Here is a 21,481-nt window from a genome sequence, read left to right on the forward strand (position 1 = left end):
TCGTGCCTGCAGAATCTTAACCCTACACTAGTTAACATCAGTACTTAGAGTGACGTGGTCTTGTACCCTCAACTTTTGCTTTACGTTAATTTATGACGTCATATTTGAACGTCACGTTAACAATACGGCCCACCCGCGAAAAGACATACATCAGTGGTTCCTGAACTGTAGCGTGCGACTTGCTCACTAGAATGTCATTACTGGTCGGTGGTCACACCATTTATAGCTTCACCGCCTAGAATCAGCTGATGCCGGCACTGATTGCGGCATGCTGTTTAGCAGTGTTTTGCATCCACCGTTCGCGTGGTACTACTAGCTCCCAGGCACAACTGTGCTCGTTATTCATGCCAACGACAAATGATCTCTCCACCTCAAATCATGTAACGATGGATGGACGATTGGATATTAACACAGAATCATAAATAACATCGGACTGAGTAATACAAGCAAAAAAGTTATTGAGGATCTTTATTTCAGTAATGTAACTCAAGTAATGTCTGTCTAAACTTGTCGGACTAGATTGTTTCAAATAATTGCCAAATATTTCCTTGTTCATAGCTACAAGACTACGCCGTCCGATCAGTTATCGCAAGTAATGAGTAGATACAATACGTAAAAATTTCGAAACCATTATCGACATGTCGGTCAGTCGAAGAGATGTGCTGTTGGATGATACAAATTTGAATGACTTCATTTGCCACATAGCTACCGACAAAACCGCGGCGGTGACATCAGCTTCTCATGCTATTTTCTGTAGTTATCAGAATTTGCAACTAAGCTACAAGGCGATACTCAACCAAGCAGGTAGATGTGCTGAAAAGGACTATGCTAAACTTTCAGCCAACCTTTGACATATGCTAAAATTAAACCGCGGAACAATAGTGAATTCCCGCAAAAACCATAAGATACAAAGCAACAGATAATTTATATGCAGAACGTACCATATGCCCCGCATTGCACACGAAATCAACGACAAGTAATAATACTTTGTTGATTGCACCAGAGCGAAACGTATCAACAGTAGAAACCTATGAAAAATCGAGAGCGAAATGCAATTCCACTGCCGCTAGTTGGCGGGTTCCTCCGAAGGAAGTGCGATAGTCGGTGATTTCACAGGCGATATCGAAACGTTGAATTGGGGTTGCTCTTGCTTTACGAGTGAAACAGGCGCGCTGGACGGAGGTTGCAGGGCGGGAGCTACACTTCTGGACGAGGCTGATTCGGTCTGCTTGCGAGCAGCTTTCAAATCGTCCGTCTCGGGATATGAAACACACGAGTCATTCCCGACAACAGCAGGATCATGAAGAAAAAGTTCACTACTGCCCACAGTGAAAGAAGGATTCAACACTGGATCATCATCAATATTGAACCCATTCAAAGAAGACGCATCCACTCCCTCCTCTAAAGGAGACTGGTCGTCCAAAACAGTGTCCGACGCGACCGATTTATCATCCACGCTCAAGCTATCTAGATGCACTCCGACTTGTTCAAAAGGCAATTCCCTAGAGCTGATATGCGCGCTGTTATTGCGACGGTGGCCTTTATGAAAGCTCCTGTCCATCCCAGACTGGAACGAAGCGGGGTCGTCGAGATGCGACGGCTGTGCAGCGCCCTGCAGAGCCAGTGTTAGGTCTTTCGCCGAAATCAGTTCAGGAGCCGAGTCGTGCGACGGGAGCCCGGACTCGGTTTGGCGTTCAGTCGAATCGGACATTTTGTCGCGACCTGTAGAAAATCAAAGTTCGGTGTTACGTAAGCATAACGATAACCGGTGCGTAAAATGCATGAGATTCTCGCTTTACAAATTCGATCCGGCACACATTCAAATATGCGGTGTTGACAACACGATTTCGTTTCAAAGATTCTTGCCGACTATTGCAATCATGAGTTATTTCGCGGATGCATGCAATATCTCGTTTATAAGAAGAACGCAAGCACAGACAATCATCCTGTTTCCATTGCAAAATGGGAGTTATTTATGATTTTTATCATCGCTTTTTTGATTCGTACTTACATAATTGCGGCATCAATCGTCATATAATACATTCTATGATCGTACGTCACTTGCCTCTAATTCTAGCTGGAGTGTTTTGTAGTTAATAGCTTTCTAGTCTCTTCGGACGTTGGTAAAATCTCAGCAGGCAATGCATCTGAAATGCAGGCTATCTTATAAGTCGAATAAAACTCTATCGCCTCTGGACACTCTCCCATTTTAATCATTCTCTTCATCTCTCAGCATCTCCAAATGGGTGGCCACAACGGTATCATTATTCAATAGCCTCCACCAGTTTCATGCAACTCACACCTTCGTCATATCCTCTTTCTCATCTAAATATTGATGGCACAACCCCTGATTTTTCCTTATATACCATTATAAGGACCTCCTGGCCGATTTAGTCTCATCCGAAGATCTCACATACCGTAGGCCTACTATCTGAGTCTGGTTTTTCCAAATTTTCCTTTTATGTATATCAAAAAGAAATTCGCCTTTCAACCTGATTTTGGTGATCTCTCACTGCAGAACGTTCTAACCAGCCTGCCTAACACATACGAAGATAACGCAACACTCTGATTTACATATCTCACTACCTCCTCTTCATAAATGACGAGGCCTTCCACAATATTTTCACATTTGGTGACAACTGGACAGGGATACAATAGACTAGCCGATATAGAAGTTCAGTAGCAAATTACGTACAAAACAGATTTAACGAGGTGGAAAAGTATGATCGATGATCTGCACGTCTCATGCAAAACAAAATTATGATATGCTCGCCATTTCAAATCAGCAAGTGTTAATAACAAGCGGGAACATCAAGACTTCGAGTCAATGATGCAATTCCTACTTTTCGCGGCGGCGTCGACAACAGGGACGATCGGAATCCTTTTAGTTTTCCGAGATCCTTTATTCCTCGTACCAGAGTTGGCTTGCGAGAAAGAATGCAATGCTCGGTAATATGTAAACTCGAGAAGTTCACAAACGCGCAAAAAGCATCCATTTTCTTATTAGCTATGAATTGTTCTTGTAGTGAAATCTCAAAAGAACGCACGGAACTATACTTTTTGTGTTATCTTACAGAAGTTAGCTGACAGATACACTTATACCGGGTGGTAGGCTACAAGCTCTACATTAGCGGCAACAGCTCTAGCAATAGTGTGCTGTTTACCGAAAGTACATCGACATATTAGCAAAGATGTAATGGAGCTAACATCTACCAAGTAGTAAGTAAGTACATACTCTAAATTAGCCGCAGAAACATGGCAACATCATGATATCTACCGGGAAGTACAAAGAGGGAGTTGAAGAGATGTGAAATTAGCTAACGTCTTCCTGGCAGGTACATGCTTCAAATTCGGACTAGCAGTTATAACGTGATAAAATTGTGATTTCTAGCAAAGTGAAGATGAATTTAACCAATATCTGCCGGGCAGCACACACTGTAAATTAATTCCGAGCAACCCACAGTGGTACTGCCTCCTTAATATCAGGTGCATTACCGCACCGATCTGTTCATTATAATCGATCTTACTAGCTCTGGACGAGGAGCGCGGAGACAGGGGCAATCCCAAAGTGCCGAGACGACCCGGCACAATCGCCATGGACCCTCCCGGTCTCTTCAGTATCGGTTGCGGAGTGTTCGATTTCTGATGAGATCCAAACTCCACTGCCTGAGGCTCGGCGTAGGCGCGAAACTGACTTCGTGGAGTGTGGAAACCTTGACAAGGGAAAAGGGAACGTGTTAGAAGATACATAAAACCGAAATTAGCCCGTACTAGATATCGGATATTAAATTTGGATGCCAGTGTACAATTTCACAGAGACTATCGCAACATTGCAGAGGCGGTCAAAGTAGTTCTCATTGCTACCCAAGGACAAGCAACGTCGCAGATGTCTACTCGTGTACAAATAGCAGTAGCAATTTCCAAGTAAAAAAGCAAGTAGTCAAAAATCAAAATCAAGTAGTGCAAGTAAACAAAACAACCAATGGCACTATACAAATAAGTAAAATGTCAGAAAATATATTCAGCTAGGTACTGTTATCAGGGACTACAGTGCCGGCAAAAAATCTTTCCATTCAGTCGTCTAATAAAAAACTTAACATACAAAATCTGCATAAGTTCGTAGCTTCTTGTTCCCCACAGAAGCATCGCGTCACCACAATGCTTATAGTATGTCATAAGCAGGGCCGAATCAGCCCCCCCCCAAAAAAAAACACGTTAGTCTTGGGTCCCCCATATGATCATAAACTTCTGGAAGGCTTTGCCCCACAGCCTCCTCCCTTTTACGACGATGTTATAGGGGGCATGAATTCATGCGTATAAGCTGCAGATTTCGGATGTAAACTTTTTTTTTGCTGACTGACTGTAACTTTTTTTTGCCAACACTGGATTTCCACAATTTCAATCATTCAAGTGATGCAAACATAACCTAAAACTACCTACTACAAAACCCAAACTGTAATACTAAGTAGTTTGAAAACATAACCACTTGACTAAGTAGTACAAGTACGCCAAACCTACTCGAGTACTCCGAAAAAGTAGAAGTACTTAGTCACTGATCACCTCTGGTGATTCATACGACAAGCATAAATATGACACATACTTGTATTCAGCATGTAACTGTTAGCGAAAGGGTCCTCTCTCGTATTCTCGGGCAGTCCGAGCAGCACAGCTATCCTCTGCATTTTCAAGCTTCTCGCCCGCATTCTGCCTTTGGTGAGACGCTGCTTTGCAGCCATGCACCTGGAAGTTACAATACGATACAGCTTGCAGTATAACGGGCTAAATGCGTCTCTGGAAAGATTTACGTGCAGACAAATGTTCTATTTGATACCGCGTAGAATCAAAGGCTAGTCAGCCTGCCTCGAATTTGAATCTCAGAATCCGCAGTTTCTCAAATGCGTCAAAATACGCACCTTATATGGTCGTCGAAGATGAAGTCAGCGCTGAGTAACGGTACCCTCCTTGCCCCGGAAGGCTTGTGAAGCGTTACGTGGAGAACTCTGCTGTCTTCGTTGTCGCTGGTAACTTCGACATCCTGCAGTACAAGACATATTTTATGCCGGAATCTACCTTTGCAACGGTACACATCTACTTTGCAGTGACCATGGATCGACTGAATAAAGAGTCTATCAAACACATACTTCAACGCAATTGGTTGTATACATCTTATCAACCAACCAAAAATAAAAACATCAGCTTAACAAGTTTTCCAGGGGAGTTTCGTTTTAACCAAATCGGAACACTCATCCAAGCCAAGTTGAAAAAGTTGATCTTCAAACAGGAATTCAACTGTATGTAACAATTGAAGAGACATCAATTAAGTCACCTGCAGGAATCCGACGTAGCGAACCACACCCCATCCCAAGCGCTTACTCTCCGGTTCAACGAGAACAAACTGATACAGGTCAACAACTAGGAACCGGCGTTGTCGGCCGTCGCGACTAGAGACGGTGCACGCGATAAGATCGCTATTGTCTGAAATTAAGAATAACTATGACCTCCATGCACTCCGAGCAGAAACAGAAGGTCTTGGTGTACTTTCTTTTGCACATTAGGAAGTGTTCATCATCTATCAGTCAACAAATATTTTTGGTGTTTATTGTGATCATCAACTGCGCTTTCCACAAAACTAGATATACGCAGAGGTGGTCAGTAACGAAGTACTTCTACTTTTTCGAAGTACTCAAATAGTTATCCTCTACTTCTGGTACTTACTCCAGTAGATCTGATTTTCGCTACTTTTACTTCTACTTAGTAATATTTTGTGATCTACTTACTTACTTTTCGCTATTTTCAGTTTGTCAAGTAGAAGTAGCTCAATCTTCCAATCAGGAAGATAGCCTGAGGAATTTCGGGGCTGTTTTCACGGAGTATCAACATTTAATTTTCATAAAATTTTAGTAAAACCCAGAATTTTCGTCGCGCTTCGCGCGCAGTGGATACGGAGTGACCAGTATGGTTTCACGAAAGTATCGGTGAATATAATTTAGGTAGAGGGTCGGCGTGGTTCCGTTCACACCACATTGTCGCCCTTTGCCCATATCAAATAATTCATCACAGTATATAAGGCTCATCATAACGTTTGAAACTGATGTTTTGCAATCTAGCATTTAGTTATCATATCGTAATCTAGCATGTCCATAGCGTGTCCTAATCTGGAAAAGAGGACTAGGACTTTTTTAGTTTTAGAGCTGTTTTAGCATACCACCTTTGAAACTTTCTGGACTAAAAACATGAAATACATGTTCGGCTTTTAGAAGTAGTATTTATACTTCACTTTCAATTCCCATTATCATATACTTTGAGGTATAATTAACATCAGTTCTTTTGTCTGGATAACATACATGTTGAAGTATAAAAGCAAGTGTAGTAATGCCTTTAATTTCTGGAAATAAAGCTACACAATATGGCATTTTTATGGTCCACCATAATTTTTATTAACGTTTACTAATCGGGCAAAGTGTTTACACCGTATCCTATACAACTTCTCCGTATTGCTCTTCGACTAAACTACGGCCTTATAATATGGGGAATGGCGCCATACCATGCTATTTTCTAAAACGTGCTGTTCGAGAAAACAGAGGATTAGCATCGCATTTCCATATCAATACTATCATTTTCATCCCATGATGTGGACGAATGCTTAGGCCTATTCTATTGAAAATTGGATACCTACTGGTATGCATCAATAAGAATCAATCTCGTCACTTATCGCATAGCTCAATTTGCACCTTTTTACAATCCATGTGAACGAATTATAGGATCGTTTTCACAACTACTTACTTACTTGAGTACTTTTAAAGTCAGTCAATTCTACTTCTACTTCAGTCGTTTTAGATTGCTTAAAGAAGAAGTACTTCTACTCGTACTTGAGTAGATTTTTTCGTCGCTACTTCTACTTGAGTAGATTTCTTGACTACTTTGACGACCTCTGGCTACGTACGTTGAAGATCCACTAGTACATAATTGGCTTAGGGTTGGGGGTTAGTTCAGGGTATCAATGGAGTATCCATCGCCCTAACCCAAGAACTAATCCTACAATACCCTCACCCTAACCAATACCCTATTCTAGCGCAGACATAGAACTTACTCTCAAGAACTTCACTGATATCACCAGACACCAAACATAGTTTTGTGGAAAACATAGCTGATGGTCACATGAAAAACCATAAATTTTGACATGTTCAAGGTCAGCGCTGATTGTTGGTGGTCATGGGCAACCTTTCTCTATGATCATAAGGAACACTAGACCCAAAACAGCTCCATCTCACTTAAGTCGAGTTTGTCGTTGTTCTGAATGCAATCCTGCTTTCTTGTCAAGGGGAGCTGCGTTTCCACTTCCTTGCACAGCAACAAAGAAAGGTCGCGGAGTGCGATGAGAAGTCCGATAGCCTTGAAAGAAATTTCGATTGTGAACACACTCGAGATACCGTGTTGCGGATAAATCTACAGGTATTCGGTTAATTGGGCTGATATGGGATTCGACAAAACCAGAAAACGTACTGGTTGAAAGAAATTACAACTAAAGCATGGAAGTAAAACTGAAGCTTCAAGCTCGTGATGTGATAAATATAGCAAAAAACATAAACTACTACAGTAGAGATAACGGACTTTGATGTTTTCGAATGTGATTACTGTAGTAGATTTGAACTTCAAAACAAGTTAAAATTGGAATCCAGGATTGATGGGTTATAATGCGCAAATACGGGTTCAGAGACAAATCAGAATCCAGTTTTGCAAAAATCATAAATTGTCTCTGTGGCACACTCAGGAAATATTTTACATTTTTCACCCACCCTTTTCGCCTGCTCAGCAGGCCCGCATGGAAGACGGTTTTGAAACTCTATGCCGGTCAAAGGGGTGCCGGTGGGAGGCAATAAAAGCGACGAGTCCATCATCAAGTACTCAACGTTCAGTGGCTTGCTCTGAAACAGAAAATTCGAGTCCGGAATCACATCCAAACGTCCTGAGATTACATTATAACATATGCATAGTGACATGCCACGCCACCAGAATTGTTTATTCCGCTACCTGGGCTTGTCACAAAAAATAACGTACCTGAAAGGTTCTATATTCATCCTCAAATATATCCAGGAACATCTCTTCCTCCTGTAAAATATGTTTTAGTTATTCATACCACGAGTAGAATAGGAAATAATTAGTTGATCGTTCTTCATTTTATTTGCTGCCTGGAAATTCGTAAGGCCTGTATCTCTCCAAATTTCAGGAAATATTATATCTAGGGTGAGGTTGCTATACAAATTTTTTAAGACGTGACCTTATTATGAAGGGTGATGTCTTGTAGAACAACACTGTCCTTATTCATAACATTTGATCTCATGTGTCCTTATTTTGTAATATATTTTTCATCAATGTTCAGAATAGCTGTTCGGGCAATACAAAACCAATAATACACATCAATGGGCAATGACGCCATGATTAGTACTGCTAAAAAATGATGACAAAATTTTTTAGTCAACAGCTACCCGAATTTTGCGGTAACGCTGCATCACAAATTCACATTGCCGCTATAGGTAACCGTGTTAGATTAGTCATGCATAATGATATTCAATATTCTATCACTTCCCGCCTCTATAAATGTGAGTATTTCTCGTCTCTAAGAGACTCATGGATACCTACGGCCATTGGAACTTTATCTGGCCAATATATCTAGAAGACACACCATCGTTTAACTTCGTGAAATTTTCAGGTAAGGAACTCAAAGCCATCATTGTTACATCAGATTACTCAGAGTCAAGTATACTGTACCAATAAGGAACTAAGACTTAGTAATATTAAGGTAACATACACTTCTCTACACTACCCAGAATTTTCGGCTGTCCTCATTTGTGGATCAATGTTGATTGCAACCAAATGATTCCGCAAAATCACAAAAACGAACAAGTATCATTACCAAAACTGTGGTGTCATGCTCACCTTGTAAAAATGATGCAGCAATTCCATGCAGTCGTCTCTTGCTTTCTGACAAACAAAGCATTCGGTACAGGGGTGAGTGGATTTCACATAGTTGCAAAATTGCTTACTGCGATGCATTCGACGTGGGTGTCCAACAATATGCAATTGTCGTTGTTCATTCCGATTTCTTTCAAGAGCAAACAACTCAGTCCAAGCGTCGAGAGGCGGACTTTTGCATCTGTTGCCAAACGAGTTTAAGTCAAAATCCCAATAAAAACACAATCTAAGTCCGGCATATCATGCATACAGCCCACCATGCAATGGTGAGTAAATGTAAAAAATCCTTGTATAATCTTGGGTATTTTCATCAAAGTATCGATTTCTGATATCAAATATGTCACAGAAAGTAATCCCTCAAATGTCAAACATGTTCATGTGACGCGATACAACCGTTTGGCATTAACATTGCATTGTCACTTTTTTCACCAGTAATGGAAAGTCTGTGACACTGGCATCAAATTCTAAGAATGAAATAACGTGCATATGGAGTTTTCAAGGAAAAATGGATCAAAACATAGATGTTCGCAGAGGCAAAAATGCCAAAGCTAATTGATTGTGTGCCGTTACAGTACTGAACGAATATAAATCCAAATATCTGTTGCGGCATTGCTATAGGCCTATAACTTCAAACTCAATAGGTACCAGCCTAACAAAGTCATTTGGTCAAATTCAGGGTGTCACTTGACATGACTCGACTTGAGTCGTAATTTATTGGTGACTAGAGTGACTGGAGGGAGTCATTTTCTAAAATGTGGCAAATGACTCGACTCGGGGCAAGAGGTAATTTGTGTATTGACTCGTCTTGTAGCCGAAGTTGCGCATGACTCGAGACTTGGACAGCAACTACAGGCATTTTGTTGAAACTTTCAAGAATAGTAAGCTACCAAATTATTGGTATTTCGCTTATCAGTACTGGTGTTTGTTAAATAGGGCAAATAACTTTGTAAAGTGAGAAAAATTAGTGCCGGCATATTATGAATGCAAGACATTCAATATATATCACCCAACAGAATTGTAAAATAGCGATTCAAACATGATGAACTCGAAAATAAACAGTGAACAGAATAACTTTGGTAAACATCGTTTACATGACAAATTTGTGATCTGGCTATTACAGTCCGGCTTCCCAGAAAGGAAATAACAAATTTCAAGTGAGCATGTCATGGCTAGGCGGAAGTAGGTATGTAGGTGCCGTATGTAGGTGGAAAGTAGGTTTACTGCAGTTCTGAAGAAAATTCCGGAAGGGCATAGTCTATACAGCTTAAATAAGCAACAGGTATAGTATGAGCAAGTGTCAAAAAGCCCGATACCAAGATTCCAAATGTTAAATATGACGCCGAAAATTCCCAATCGCGGTATCGCGAAACAACTATGCATTGACGCTCACCTCGTTTGGCGCTGGTTGTTAAGATTCTCAACAGGCGTTCAACAAGCCAATGACTGTAGGTATCGTCGTTTTCGTCGCAATCCTTAACTTCGTTCAGCTTCACAACCTCAGTCAAGTCGGTACTGATACCTGGGTATTGAAGAATAAGTTTCGACCGATACCGCGGAATGATATACGACGCAAATAAAACTGGTAAATTTGCGAGTAGCCATTTACGGAAAATTAATGCTTGGATATCATATGCAGAATAGTAGGCCTATCAATAAAACGAATAGCAATAACAAGTACAAAGCAGAAAGAAACATTTTTCTCATGTCAAAGTTTAGGGAAAAAGAGGTATTGACAACTATATATACCGTACCCAATTTCCTCATTGAGACATCGAAACTATCCCTACATCAAACGCCTCTCCACCCACACACACTGACACACATACATATTGCAAAAACAATTAACAGCATAGAGTACGATGCTTGGACCGCACAATGCTTGTGGTACAAGGAATTGAAACGAATCGTACGGTGGGTGCATAAATCTACCGTGCACTAAATCCATGTTGCAGAGTACATATCTCAATGCTGCATGGCGTAGTGGTATAAAAACAGTGGTCCTCAATCTTTTATTGGTTGAATTTACTTCAATATATCATTGACTTTGGTAACATTACCGGTGGCAGTGCTGGGCGCCATTTAGAAAAGAAGTAATACTGGTAAAGGAATCAATAAACGGACAACGTAATTTATCTACTGATCTTCGGGTGATTCAAGTTTATTAACACAAAGTTGTAAATTAACAGTAGTTTGATTACTGTAACATAAATTCTGGGTGAGAACCACTGCATTAGAAGCATAGCAAGCAAAAATCTGTTATATAGTAGAAATCATGCTATCTTCCATATTGAAAAGAAATTGAACGTTCTGAGAAAACTGATGGCTGTAGTGACTTATTCAGACAAGTGTGCCATCAGGATGCTAAATTATCATAAAATTGGTCTCAAAATGACTAATTTTGCTCACCTGAACCTATACGTCCACAGATATGCATAGAAACAAGAAGAAAAAATACACATTATCTCTGAACTAAGCAAACAATAGTTGCCCCAAAATTTACGAGAGCGATACAAAATTTCAGCCTGATACACAATTTTTCTTTGAAGAGCTACTTGAAGGTAGAAAATTTCAATATACAATTGAATAGTATATTCTTATTGAAATAAACTCAAATATTTTCGGCTGACACTCGTCACAGGTTGAAATACAATGTTCTTTCCAATTCTCTACTAGTTGCTGACGAGTGTCAGCCGAAAATATTCGGGTTCATTTCAATATGAATATACTATTCAAATGTACAATGTTTTCTGCATAGTAATGCACACATTTATGGGGCAGGCTTTAAATTTTATTACACACGAGCGCAATTGCAGATATGTTCGGAGAATGTTCGACTGTTAACCACGATCCAATTTGTCCTAGAAATTATAAATTTTCTAACCTACTGAAAAGTACCAATATAGCTTAAAGCCCCAGTATGGCCAGCTGTGCATCTGGCCTTACAAAGAACATAAAAGATGCCCGTTCACATCAAAACCTCTACACTCTACAGCCATTATCAACCAGAGCATCGATTTTAGACAAATTACAACGCCCGTCGCAAAACAACTCACCTTTATTATGAAGAATCGCATACAGAAGACATAGCGACAACAAGGCATTGTAATCATTATCCTTACAATTCAAGGCACTGTAAATGGTGTCCAAAAAAGGCCTGCAAAAGGAACGGCTGGTCATAGAATTCCAAATGCCGAAACGCGCGCAAAAACCCACCTGTTGGTGGAGATGGCGGAAGAAGTAGACGAAGAAATCCTGGCGGCGGCTTTCTGTTCGTCAGTGGAATTCGACAGCGGCAAGGACGGGTCGTGTTCTGAATAACGTAGCAAAGAAAAGGTCATAAAGAACTCGATACGAAACAGGCGCTCGGAAGTGAAGCGTTTAGAAAAGGGGTCGCCAGCTCAAAATGGGTCGTGGGTCGCATGAATTCAATATCGGGATATATTGGGCCACTGTTTTAAAACTTTACATCTTTACAACGCTGTGCTCTCTAACATGGGCGACGGGCATAGTTCCTACAAAAGAAATAATATTTTTTGAAAGAACTGAAAACACAACAAAAATATCATGGTCTTCACTTTCACTCTATTTTAAACTATGAGCTGCGTACGATACATGACAATACTTATCAGCGACTAAAGAATCGATATTGGGGCTAGCTAGACACGGTATTTGCTGGAGAACTATATCCTCGTAAAGCTCGATCTCGTGGGGAAGCCCCAGGTCGTTTTCTAAGCGTCTCGGTCTTGGCAGTGTCTGGGACATTGCTCGTCAAGTTAATATGCCCCTTCCTATCGGCTAATTCTTCCTCCATGGAATGCTATACTACCATCGCCGAAGCATCTGCTAGTAAGGAATAGTGATGTTGGGCACAGAAGAATAGCTTATTTTGAACAACAACAATATATTAAAGCTTTACTAAGCTTTCTTTGTAAATCTCAAATCATGTCGCAGGCCGCGTGTTGGTGACCCCACGGTTTAGAACCCATAGAATCATACATTATCGGAACTACAAACACAAACGAACCATGATACGAGTACTCGAATCTGCATCGAGTATTAATGCTAATCATTCGAGTCTAGTAGCAAGAGATGCCAGAAAGAGTTGTTTATCAACGGGAATTATAGTATTCCAGCATAAGATTAGTTGTACGGCAGCATTTGTAACTACACACCTACACACAATAGTAAGAATGGCATACATCTATGAAATCGTGATCAACCATAAGCATTGTCAATAAGCGCAATGAATTAGGCATGGTTGAAGAAACACCAGATAATCTATAATGCGGTATCGAACTGGCATTATATTCTTTGTGGTCGCATCAACAGTACATATTAGAATTCCAAAGCATTCATACCATCGTGACATCATGATGAGTGGCACTCGGATATTCGACTTGAAGCCAAAAACTTGATTCAGAATCAAATCACTCAGGTACTCAATTTTTCGCAGCCTTAAACGCCATCCCGACAAAATTTGGCAGTAAGAGTTACCATTTCATATTTGTGCCATGCATCTTACCTGTGGACGAGGTGGCTTGATCAGCGTCGTCATGCGCGATATCGCCGGGGACTTGAGCGTCGTCGCTTTTTTCCACTTCTTCGACCGTGTAATTTTGCTCGATCTGCGATTCCAGAGGCGATCCCATGGGAGATGTGGGTTCGTCATCGGAGCCTAATAAAAATAAATGAGTAAATGAAAAAAACAATGAAAAACCGGATAGCCTACATCCCTGTTGTCAAAAATGAAGGTTTTACGCCAAACAGAAAGCCATGTTTCGACACTTCCTTTGCACATATTGGTATCTCAACTCTCAAGCACCTCGCACATTACACACTACGCCGGCTCTTTGAAATTAAACAATAATCAAATAATTGCGGCACAAAAGATTGCTTGTAGGCCGAGCTTAAAATTTTCACGTTGCTTTGAAATATTTTGTTTGCAGTCGTCTTAAACTATAAATATTGAGGACGAATTGTGTAATAGAAAAATGTTACGTAGCACGAGGAGAGGTTTTACGATACCACGTTGATGCACGCTGAACCACTTGATTTGATATAGCTACAGAACTTCACCCAACTTCTGAGAAGTTGCGTTGTCACACATTTTATAGCCCAGTACCTGCAGCTTGCGTGATACGGCAGTATACAGCAACACGACAGATTATTATCTAATCCACTCTGACAAATGTAAGTAACCACAATACCACACTCACCAACATTTCGGAAGTTAGGACGCTTTTTCTTCTTTTTCGAAGCTTTTAACTTTTGACTATCAAGCCACGTATCCAGAGATTCCGGCTTCGTCGTGAATGCCTCATACACTCCATTCTACAATATGAACGCACATCATGAAACAACTCTTCAAGAAAATGGATAATATTGAACCAATTTCGATACCACAAGTGATAAATACCAGCCAAGTACAACATTTTTTGAGGAATTGACGCTAGACTTACCTCATCGGGTGTTTCTGAGGCAGATGGTGTTTGGTTGAATATGAATTCAGCAAGTTTGTGAACAAGGGGCTCATGTTGTATGATCAAGAATACCTGAAATAAGATTGTATTCGATCGATCTGCTACGTGTAAAATCAATACAAAATTCACACGGATATTTTCAATAGTAATAACAAAACATCACCTGGTGACCTAGTATGCAATAGGAAATGACTTCAGATTCAGATCATAATAAGTCCTATGCTCATGCTGAGTAACAGGGGTCGATCATTTCAAATGTGATATTGTCATTGAAGAGTTGAATAACTCTCCACACACTCTTTGAACAAGAGATTCAAAATGCACTTATCTCACTCAGTCTATTTTGGGCTGCCACTTGTGGCAATGATTTGTTTGTAAAGAGAGTGAAATATGCATTGCTGTTTGGTGGCGATGCAAGATAAATTCAGGCAACAGATGTTTGATATTATAAATATCATCAATATTGATAACACGTAACACACGGTTTGATTATATAAAATCGTAATACTAAAGGCTAAAGTCAACTGCTTTTGGCAGACGTATCCTAAAAAAATACATTATTTTCCACGTCCTAGTCTCGCAGTCAAAAGATGCATAGACTACCGTCTAAAATCTTGATAGACAAACGTGCTTGGGGCTAAAAGCAAACCAGTACCTGAGAGAGTAGAAAAAGTGCTACAACTGAGCTGACCCTCGGGTGTTCCTGTGAAACAAAACAAATTTCAAAGTAAATTCTTTTTAGTAAAAAAATTGACATCAAATGTGTGAGGTTGGGAGCAGAATTTCCAATGGCCTCAAGAAATTATACAAGTTGTCACACATGATTGACATATCACTAATGAATCATGATGTTAAATTAGATTGGATAATAATGTGCGGATTATCAAGTGTCGAATTCAAGTACATTCAAATTCGTCTACATTGATACTTACAGCGTCTTCGGTGTCTTCGTCTCCAATGGAAGTGAGAGAATAAATATAGAGTGGCACAAATAAATGTCGCAACAACTGATCTTGCAATATCGAATTGAGATGATCGTTCTGGATCGACAAGATATCGTTGAGGTAATGGATATGATCCAAATGTTCGGCTACTAAATCCCGCAAGCGATTCAAATTCTGGTGACTGAAATACATAACTTTTGATCAGTAACAACCTAAAATCAAGCAGATAAAACAAAATCTAATGAAACACATTTATCAAATATGCTCAGCCATCTGAGGAAAATTCACAGTTCACAGGAAATTCAACATTGCAGGATATTGACTAGACATATAGCAAGACGGTATGAATTACATCAAGAATCGGCATCCAGTCGAAGAATATAATTTAATAAAAGGAAGTCATTTTTTATGATGCAATATACTGCAAATCACACATTTAGGTTACTCGAAACAAGAAACCAAAACCGTGCTATCATGAAATCATCTCATAATAATATAACACCCAGCAGAAGATCATACATTATTCAACGCTGCCAGAGAACAAGAGAGAAAACACCGACGGAAAATCGTAGAGAATTGCAATGATGGAAGCATTTAATTTTCGATGTGAGGCAACACTTCTAATTATACATTGATATACGGGTAACTCACTTTTCGTTACTCTTCACACAGGCGTTAAGCTCTCGCACATGACTGCTTATGAACCAGACCAGATTTGAGAAATAGGGGACGGCAGTACGATCTCTGATGTATCGTAACATGGATTCATCGCCCACTGTAAAATATATGAATGATTAATGACTCAACACAGGTTTACTGAAACAACATATATGTTAGAATAGACATTATGACAGTAAAATCTACAGATTTTTCACAAAGAACATTACCACTCGATGCACAATTTTTGAAAATCCATATTTCACCAACAAATTTTTACAATGCCATCACGGGAACAATAACATTATGCATCACAATGTATTAAACACTGTTATGCATATGAATTTGGGTTAAGAATTGCTGCAACAGTAGGCTATGTTACGTTCTGGATTATGCATTTATCAATTATTAATAGAGCATACCTCGGTAAACATTTAAGGTCAAAGTTCTGACGGCGATCCGAACCATTGATTCGGAGTGATTGAAAAATTTGATCGCTTCCGTGTACAGCGCAAAATCATCGGTATGCTGTCAAACAAACGCAAATTCAAGAATAAAAAATACATGAGGCAACAGTAAAAGATACCGCAACTGCAATTAAATCCCTTACGTGAAATCACACTACGTACAGCAATCAAGAATTGTCAAAAGTAATGGACTGGAGTTGGAACTGTTGGAATGACCTATATCACGCAGCTGAAGCTATGCATGGTTTCATACTGTAGCGGTCGCTGCAACGACTTGTTGCAAGACACGCTGGTATAGTGCTTGATTGGAGTCGACGCTACAGCTACAGTTCCCGTTGTACGCACTAGTCACTGACTAATGACCGCTCTGAGTACTCTGGCAATCCTGATCACACACGCAGATCCAAGGAGCTTTCTTTTATAGCACAGAACAGCCAAATAGTAGTAATTAGTGGTCAGAAACTTGTAGATTTACCAGGTTCAAATCATACTGCAATATATTAACGAATATAGAAAGAACAAAGTTCGATGTATCTAATTGCCTGTATACGACTCTGTGACTTAAGCAAGCACGCCCGCTACGGCGCTATACACTGGCGAAGTGGCGATCTCTCAAAGTACGTGCTTCGCAGACTGTGGGAAATGAGGTTAGGAGAGGGTTGCACGGGAAGATTACTGGCACCCTGCTGGGACGGATCTTACACATACACTTCCTTCCATCGTAACACGGCACATTCAAGTCAATAAAGGAAGTGCCCCAACAGCGAGTAAAATGAAAAGTTAAGGAAGGCCGTGATTTTATACAAAGTGATTCACCTAAGTTTGAATTCAATGAGCGCAATGCGCGCTACGCACTAACATTTACCCACTGTCTGCATTTTTCTTTGTTCCTTGAATTTATCGTCTTGGTTGTCAGCATAGTTGCAAGTGTGTCCGTTTAAATATTGCATGCATTAGCACCAAACTATGCCTGCATATTCGGAGAGTGAATGCACGGTAATATAATACCGTATCCAAAATTATGATGGAGACTATCAAGTCATAATACAATTGTCACACTATACTGCTTTTCCATCAAGTCTAGTAAAAGTTACACGACATACCTCATTGTAAAAGAAATGTATGGTGTGAACGTTCAGTTTGAAAGACAGAGTCTTCAGAAACGAGATGTAGTAAGCCAAAACCTCTTCGTCCGAAAAATCAAATTTGTGGCAGATCACCTCGTTAACGTGGTTGTTTGAAAGCAAGTAATCTGAAACACAAATTCTTCAGCGACCCGCAGACATAATATAGAGACGGCCGAGATCCCACATGACCGAAACTACATAACATTTACATCATGTGAATTTGGACAACATAACTTCCTGTAGGTTGTATAGTGTATTGCATCATCAGATGCCTGTGATAAATAGACACATTTCCCTTGACGAGTTAGTAAAATCTTTCACTAGGCCTATATGGTGCTATTACAAACGATGCAAAAACAACCTTGTGAAAGTCTTTGAAACTAGTCTAAAATGGTGGAGAAATATATTTTACAACAGGTATTGCAAGACACTGAAAATATCACAGGTGGTTTAAGCAGAGGTGGTCAAAGTAGTCAAGAAAGCTACTCAAGTAGAAGTAGAAGTAGCCACGAAATAATCTACTCAAGTACGAGTAGAAGCACTTCATCAATAAGCCACCTAAAACTACTTCAAGTAGAAGTAGATTTGACTGACTTTAAATCTACTCAAGTAAGTAAGTAGTTTTGAAAACAGTCCTAATTCGTTCGTATGGACTGTCAAAAGCTCCAAATTGAGCTATGCGGAAGGTGCAGAGAGCTTGATTCGTATTGATGCATCCCAGGAGGAGGTATCCATTTCCGACGGAGGAGCATTTTTTTCGCATCACGGGATGCAAATTACAGTATTGATATGAAAATGCGATACTAACCCTTTGTTTACTGGAAGAATATCATGGCATGGCGCCTTACCCCATATTATAAGGCCCCTGGTTTAGGCGCAGAGCAATATGTAGAAGTTTTATCGAATACGGTTTCATCACTTTGCGCGATTAGTATACGTTAAAAACAAATATTGTGGACCGTAAAAGTTATATATAATGTAGCTTTATTTTCGGAAAATAGAGGCATTACTACACTTGCTTTTATGCTTCAACATGTATGTTCTGCAGACAAAAGAACTGCAAGTAATTAGAACTCAAAGTATGATACTCGCAATTGAAAGTGAAATACAAATATCACTCCTAAAAAGCGGAAACTATAGTTCATGTTTTTTGTCCATAAAGCTTCAAAGGTGATCTGCTAAAACAGGTGTGACGTTCAAAACAGCTGGATTTTCCAGATTAGCAAGACACGTAATGGGCTGCTATATTACGATATGATTGGTAATTGCTAGATTGCGGAATGGTAGTTTCAAACGTTATGGTGGGCCATATCTACTGTGATGAAATATTTGATATGGGTGACAATGCGGTGTGAGCGGAACCAAGCAATCCCGTAACTAAATTATATTCAATCATAATTTCCTGAAAACATATTTGTCACTCCAAAACTACTGTGCGCGAAGTGCAGCAAAATTTCTGGGCTTTACTTGACTTTTATGAATATTAAATGTTGATACTCCGTGAAAACAGCCCCGAAATTCCAAAGGCTATCTTTCGTATTGGGGGATTAAACTACTTCTACTTGACAACCTGAAAATAGCGAAAAGTAAGTAAGTAGATCACAAAATATTATGAAGTAGAAGTAGAGAAAATCAGATCTACTTGAGTAAGTACCAGAAGTAGAGGAAAACTAATTGAGTACTTCCAAAAAATAGAAGTACTTCGTTACTGACCACCTCTGGGTTTAAGCATACATACAATGAATCTTGGAACGACTAAGGTGGACCATATATGAAGATCACATCAGGATGAATATTTAATCTATACACAAATCCAAATGAGAAGCAACAGAAGCCATTTTGAGACAATATACTTACAAAGTGACGTGTCATTTTGGAGATTTTCGAACAAAATATTCAGAGTCTGAAGCAACTGCACGCAGATATAATTCCCAGAGTTTTGACGCAGAATGTTTAGAAAGAAAACAAACATATTCTTCTCCAAATAGAATCTGAAAATACATTTGATATTTCTCTGGGACTGATTCAGCATAAGCAGTACAGAAATAGGCAAGTAGCCAATATTTCATTACGAGCACTTCGATAGCTATCGATATTTAACCAAAAGCAAAATGTTTTTTAATATCATGTATGACAGCTTACCAAGCTGCTAAGAACTTTCTGATTCAGGTTAAATTAATTACATAACTTCGCAGTAGTGGTTCTTGATATTGTTGTAGTCGTGGCTCTTGGCCCATATTCCGCAAGTCATGAACCACAACAAAAAATTCAAAATTGCGATTTACACTCAACCCATGGGTATTCTAATTAGAAACAGCGATTTTTTTTCCTTGTTCGTGACTTTTTAAATATTTGAACACTGACGCCTCAAATTGTGAATTGCGGCCCTGATTGACTTCAGTCAAAATAAGTGACTTTTACTCCAACTCGAATTATAAAGCACTACTCCGTTCAAACTAGCAACCGCAACTGTAATCCTCGAAACGCAGAAGACTTCAAAGAGGCTGATGATGCGAGTTGAGTTAACAGACTAGAAATATCTGCAAATAACACCAGGAAGACAGGTTTACAAACGGATAGCAGTGGAAGTATATAAGTATCGAGTTGGAAGAATATATTTTCATAGAATAAATATGTATAACAGCAACATAAAACACTTACTCAAACACAGAACCGTCGTTTTGATCGCCCCATATCAAGATTTCTGACATCGAACGTAAAGCTTCCACAAGGAGGGCCTTGTTCGCCTCTGTTACAGTTGCATTTTTTGTCAGAACATGATGAAGGTATCTGCAAAAAGCAATTTATTGATAACTGCGACATCTCCACAGCTCAGTGGCGGTTGAAGACGTGTTATGAAAGATTTGTAAGTCTCTCCGACATTTTCAGAACAGAATGTACAGCTTCAATTGTCCACTTTAACACTCCTAAAATTCTTCATAGTGAACAAATTTTAGTTGTATGATAGTACAGGGCTAATTGGCATCTTCATAATTCACGTCAGCCATCACTCACACTCATCAGAGGTCATAGCCTCAGAGGGGGGTTGAGCCCGTTATATTTGGTGTAACATTACATGGCATCATTATTATTACGTATACCATGTTTGATAACAGTGGGTATTATGATAAAGGAGGCTTTCGGATGGGTACAAAGCTACAAAAGACTAAAAGAGTAAAAGACCTAGATTTTTTTCTCAGAGGACAACGATTCCACTTACTTCAAATGTTCTAAAGAATGGGGATTCTTCGGGGGCTTGGGACCCCCTAGCCATCCTCGTCTCATCTTCTTCCTTCCCTCCTATCCTCCTCAAGTGTTCGTAGCGGAAAACGTGAAGCAGGTGAATATGAAATCGCAACCAGAATCACAAACCCACCACCGTAACTATAGTTTCAACAAACAAGATACCGTACTCTAAATCATGAACCAGAAAAAGCATCAAATCGACAATTGTGGCTAGCATCAGCATCATGAACATCAACTGTAAACACCCCGCCATCTTTATTAGCATTCCTCCCACGTCCCACCACTGTACAAACAAAAACTAACTACAGCAGTCTAAAAAGCTAGTAAGCTACCAGCTACGAGTGCCGCTTCGCTTCGCTGTTGAGTAAACAAACCTACAGCCGATCATCAAAACCAAAGTCACTCAACTATGAGTGACTTTGATCAAAACCACATATAGCTCAGTGCAGCCTCTCGTGTCCTTTTTGTGGAACCAGCGATAACATCGCATGCAACGGTAACACATCCGGAAAATTTTACCGCCCACTCCTTCACATAGAAAAAGTCACTTCAGCCCTGGTTACTTTTATACCATTTAACAGTGTTGG

General features: G+C 39.8%; 2 protein-coding genes across 3 annotated transcripts in view; one reads left to right on the forward strand and one right to left on the reverse strand.

The window, feature by feature from the left end:
• Positions 1-21,481, forward strand: part of LOC145457678 (ATP-dependent DNA helicase Q4-like) — a 195,643-nt gene that overhangs the window by 28,182 nt on the left and 145,980 nt on the right. The gene's annotated exons all lie outside the window — the stretch shown is intronic.
• On the reverse strand, positions 452-21,189 carry LOC145456982 (protein CLEC16A-like). Of its 2 annotated transcripts, XM_080335131.1 has the most exons (25): positions 20,869-21,189; positions 20,310-20,438; positions 19,506-19,639; positions 17,625-17,773; positions 16,477-16,582; positions 16,049-16,172; positions 15,386-15,578; positions 15,109-15,156; positions 14,433-14,525; positions 14,190-14,304; positions 13,496-13,648; positions 12,187-12,283; positions 12,027-12,127; positions 10,364-10,492; positions 9,045-9,154; positions 8,938-8,982; positions 8,059-8,109; positions 7,797-7,925; positions 7,272-7,392; positions 5,327-5,475; positions 4,914-5,035; positions 4,601-4,740; positions 3,528-3,713; positions 2,844-2,924; positions 452-1,722 (listed from the first exon to the last, which is right to left on the reverse strand). In XM_080335131.1, the coding sequence occupies exons 1-25, from the start codon at positions 20,931-20,933 to the stop codon at positions 1,067-1,069; spliced, it is 3,426 nt and encodes a 1,141-aa protein (XP_080191257.1). In that variant the 5' UTR covers positions 20,934-21,189; the 3' UTR covers positions 452-1,066. The 2 variants fall into 2 exon arrangements, with proteins under 2 accessions (XP_080191257.1, XP_080191258.1); XM_080335132.1 differs by lacking the exon at positions 2,844-2,924 and having other exon boundaries at positions 20,869-21,188.

The sequence above is a fragment of the Botryllus schlosseri genome, chromosome 15 (genome assembly GCF_051294905.1).
Source record: "Botryllus schlosseri isolate E-star chromosome 15, Bs_hap1, whole genome shotgun sequence".
NCBI lineage: Eukaryota > Metazoa > Chordata > Ascidiacea > Stolidobranchia > Styelidae > Botryllus > Botryllus schlosseri.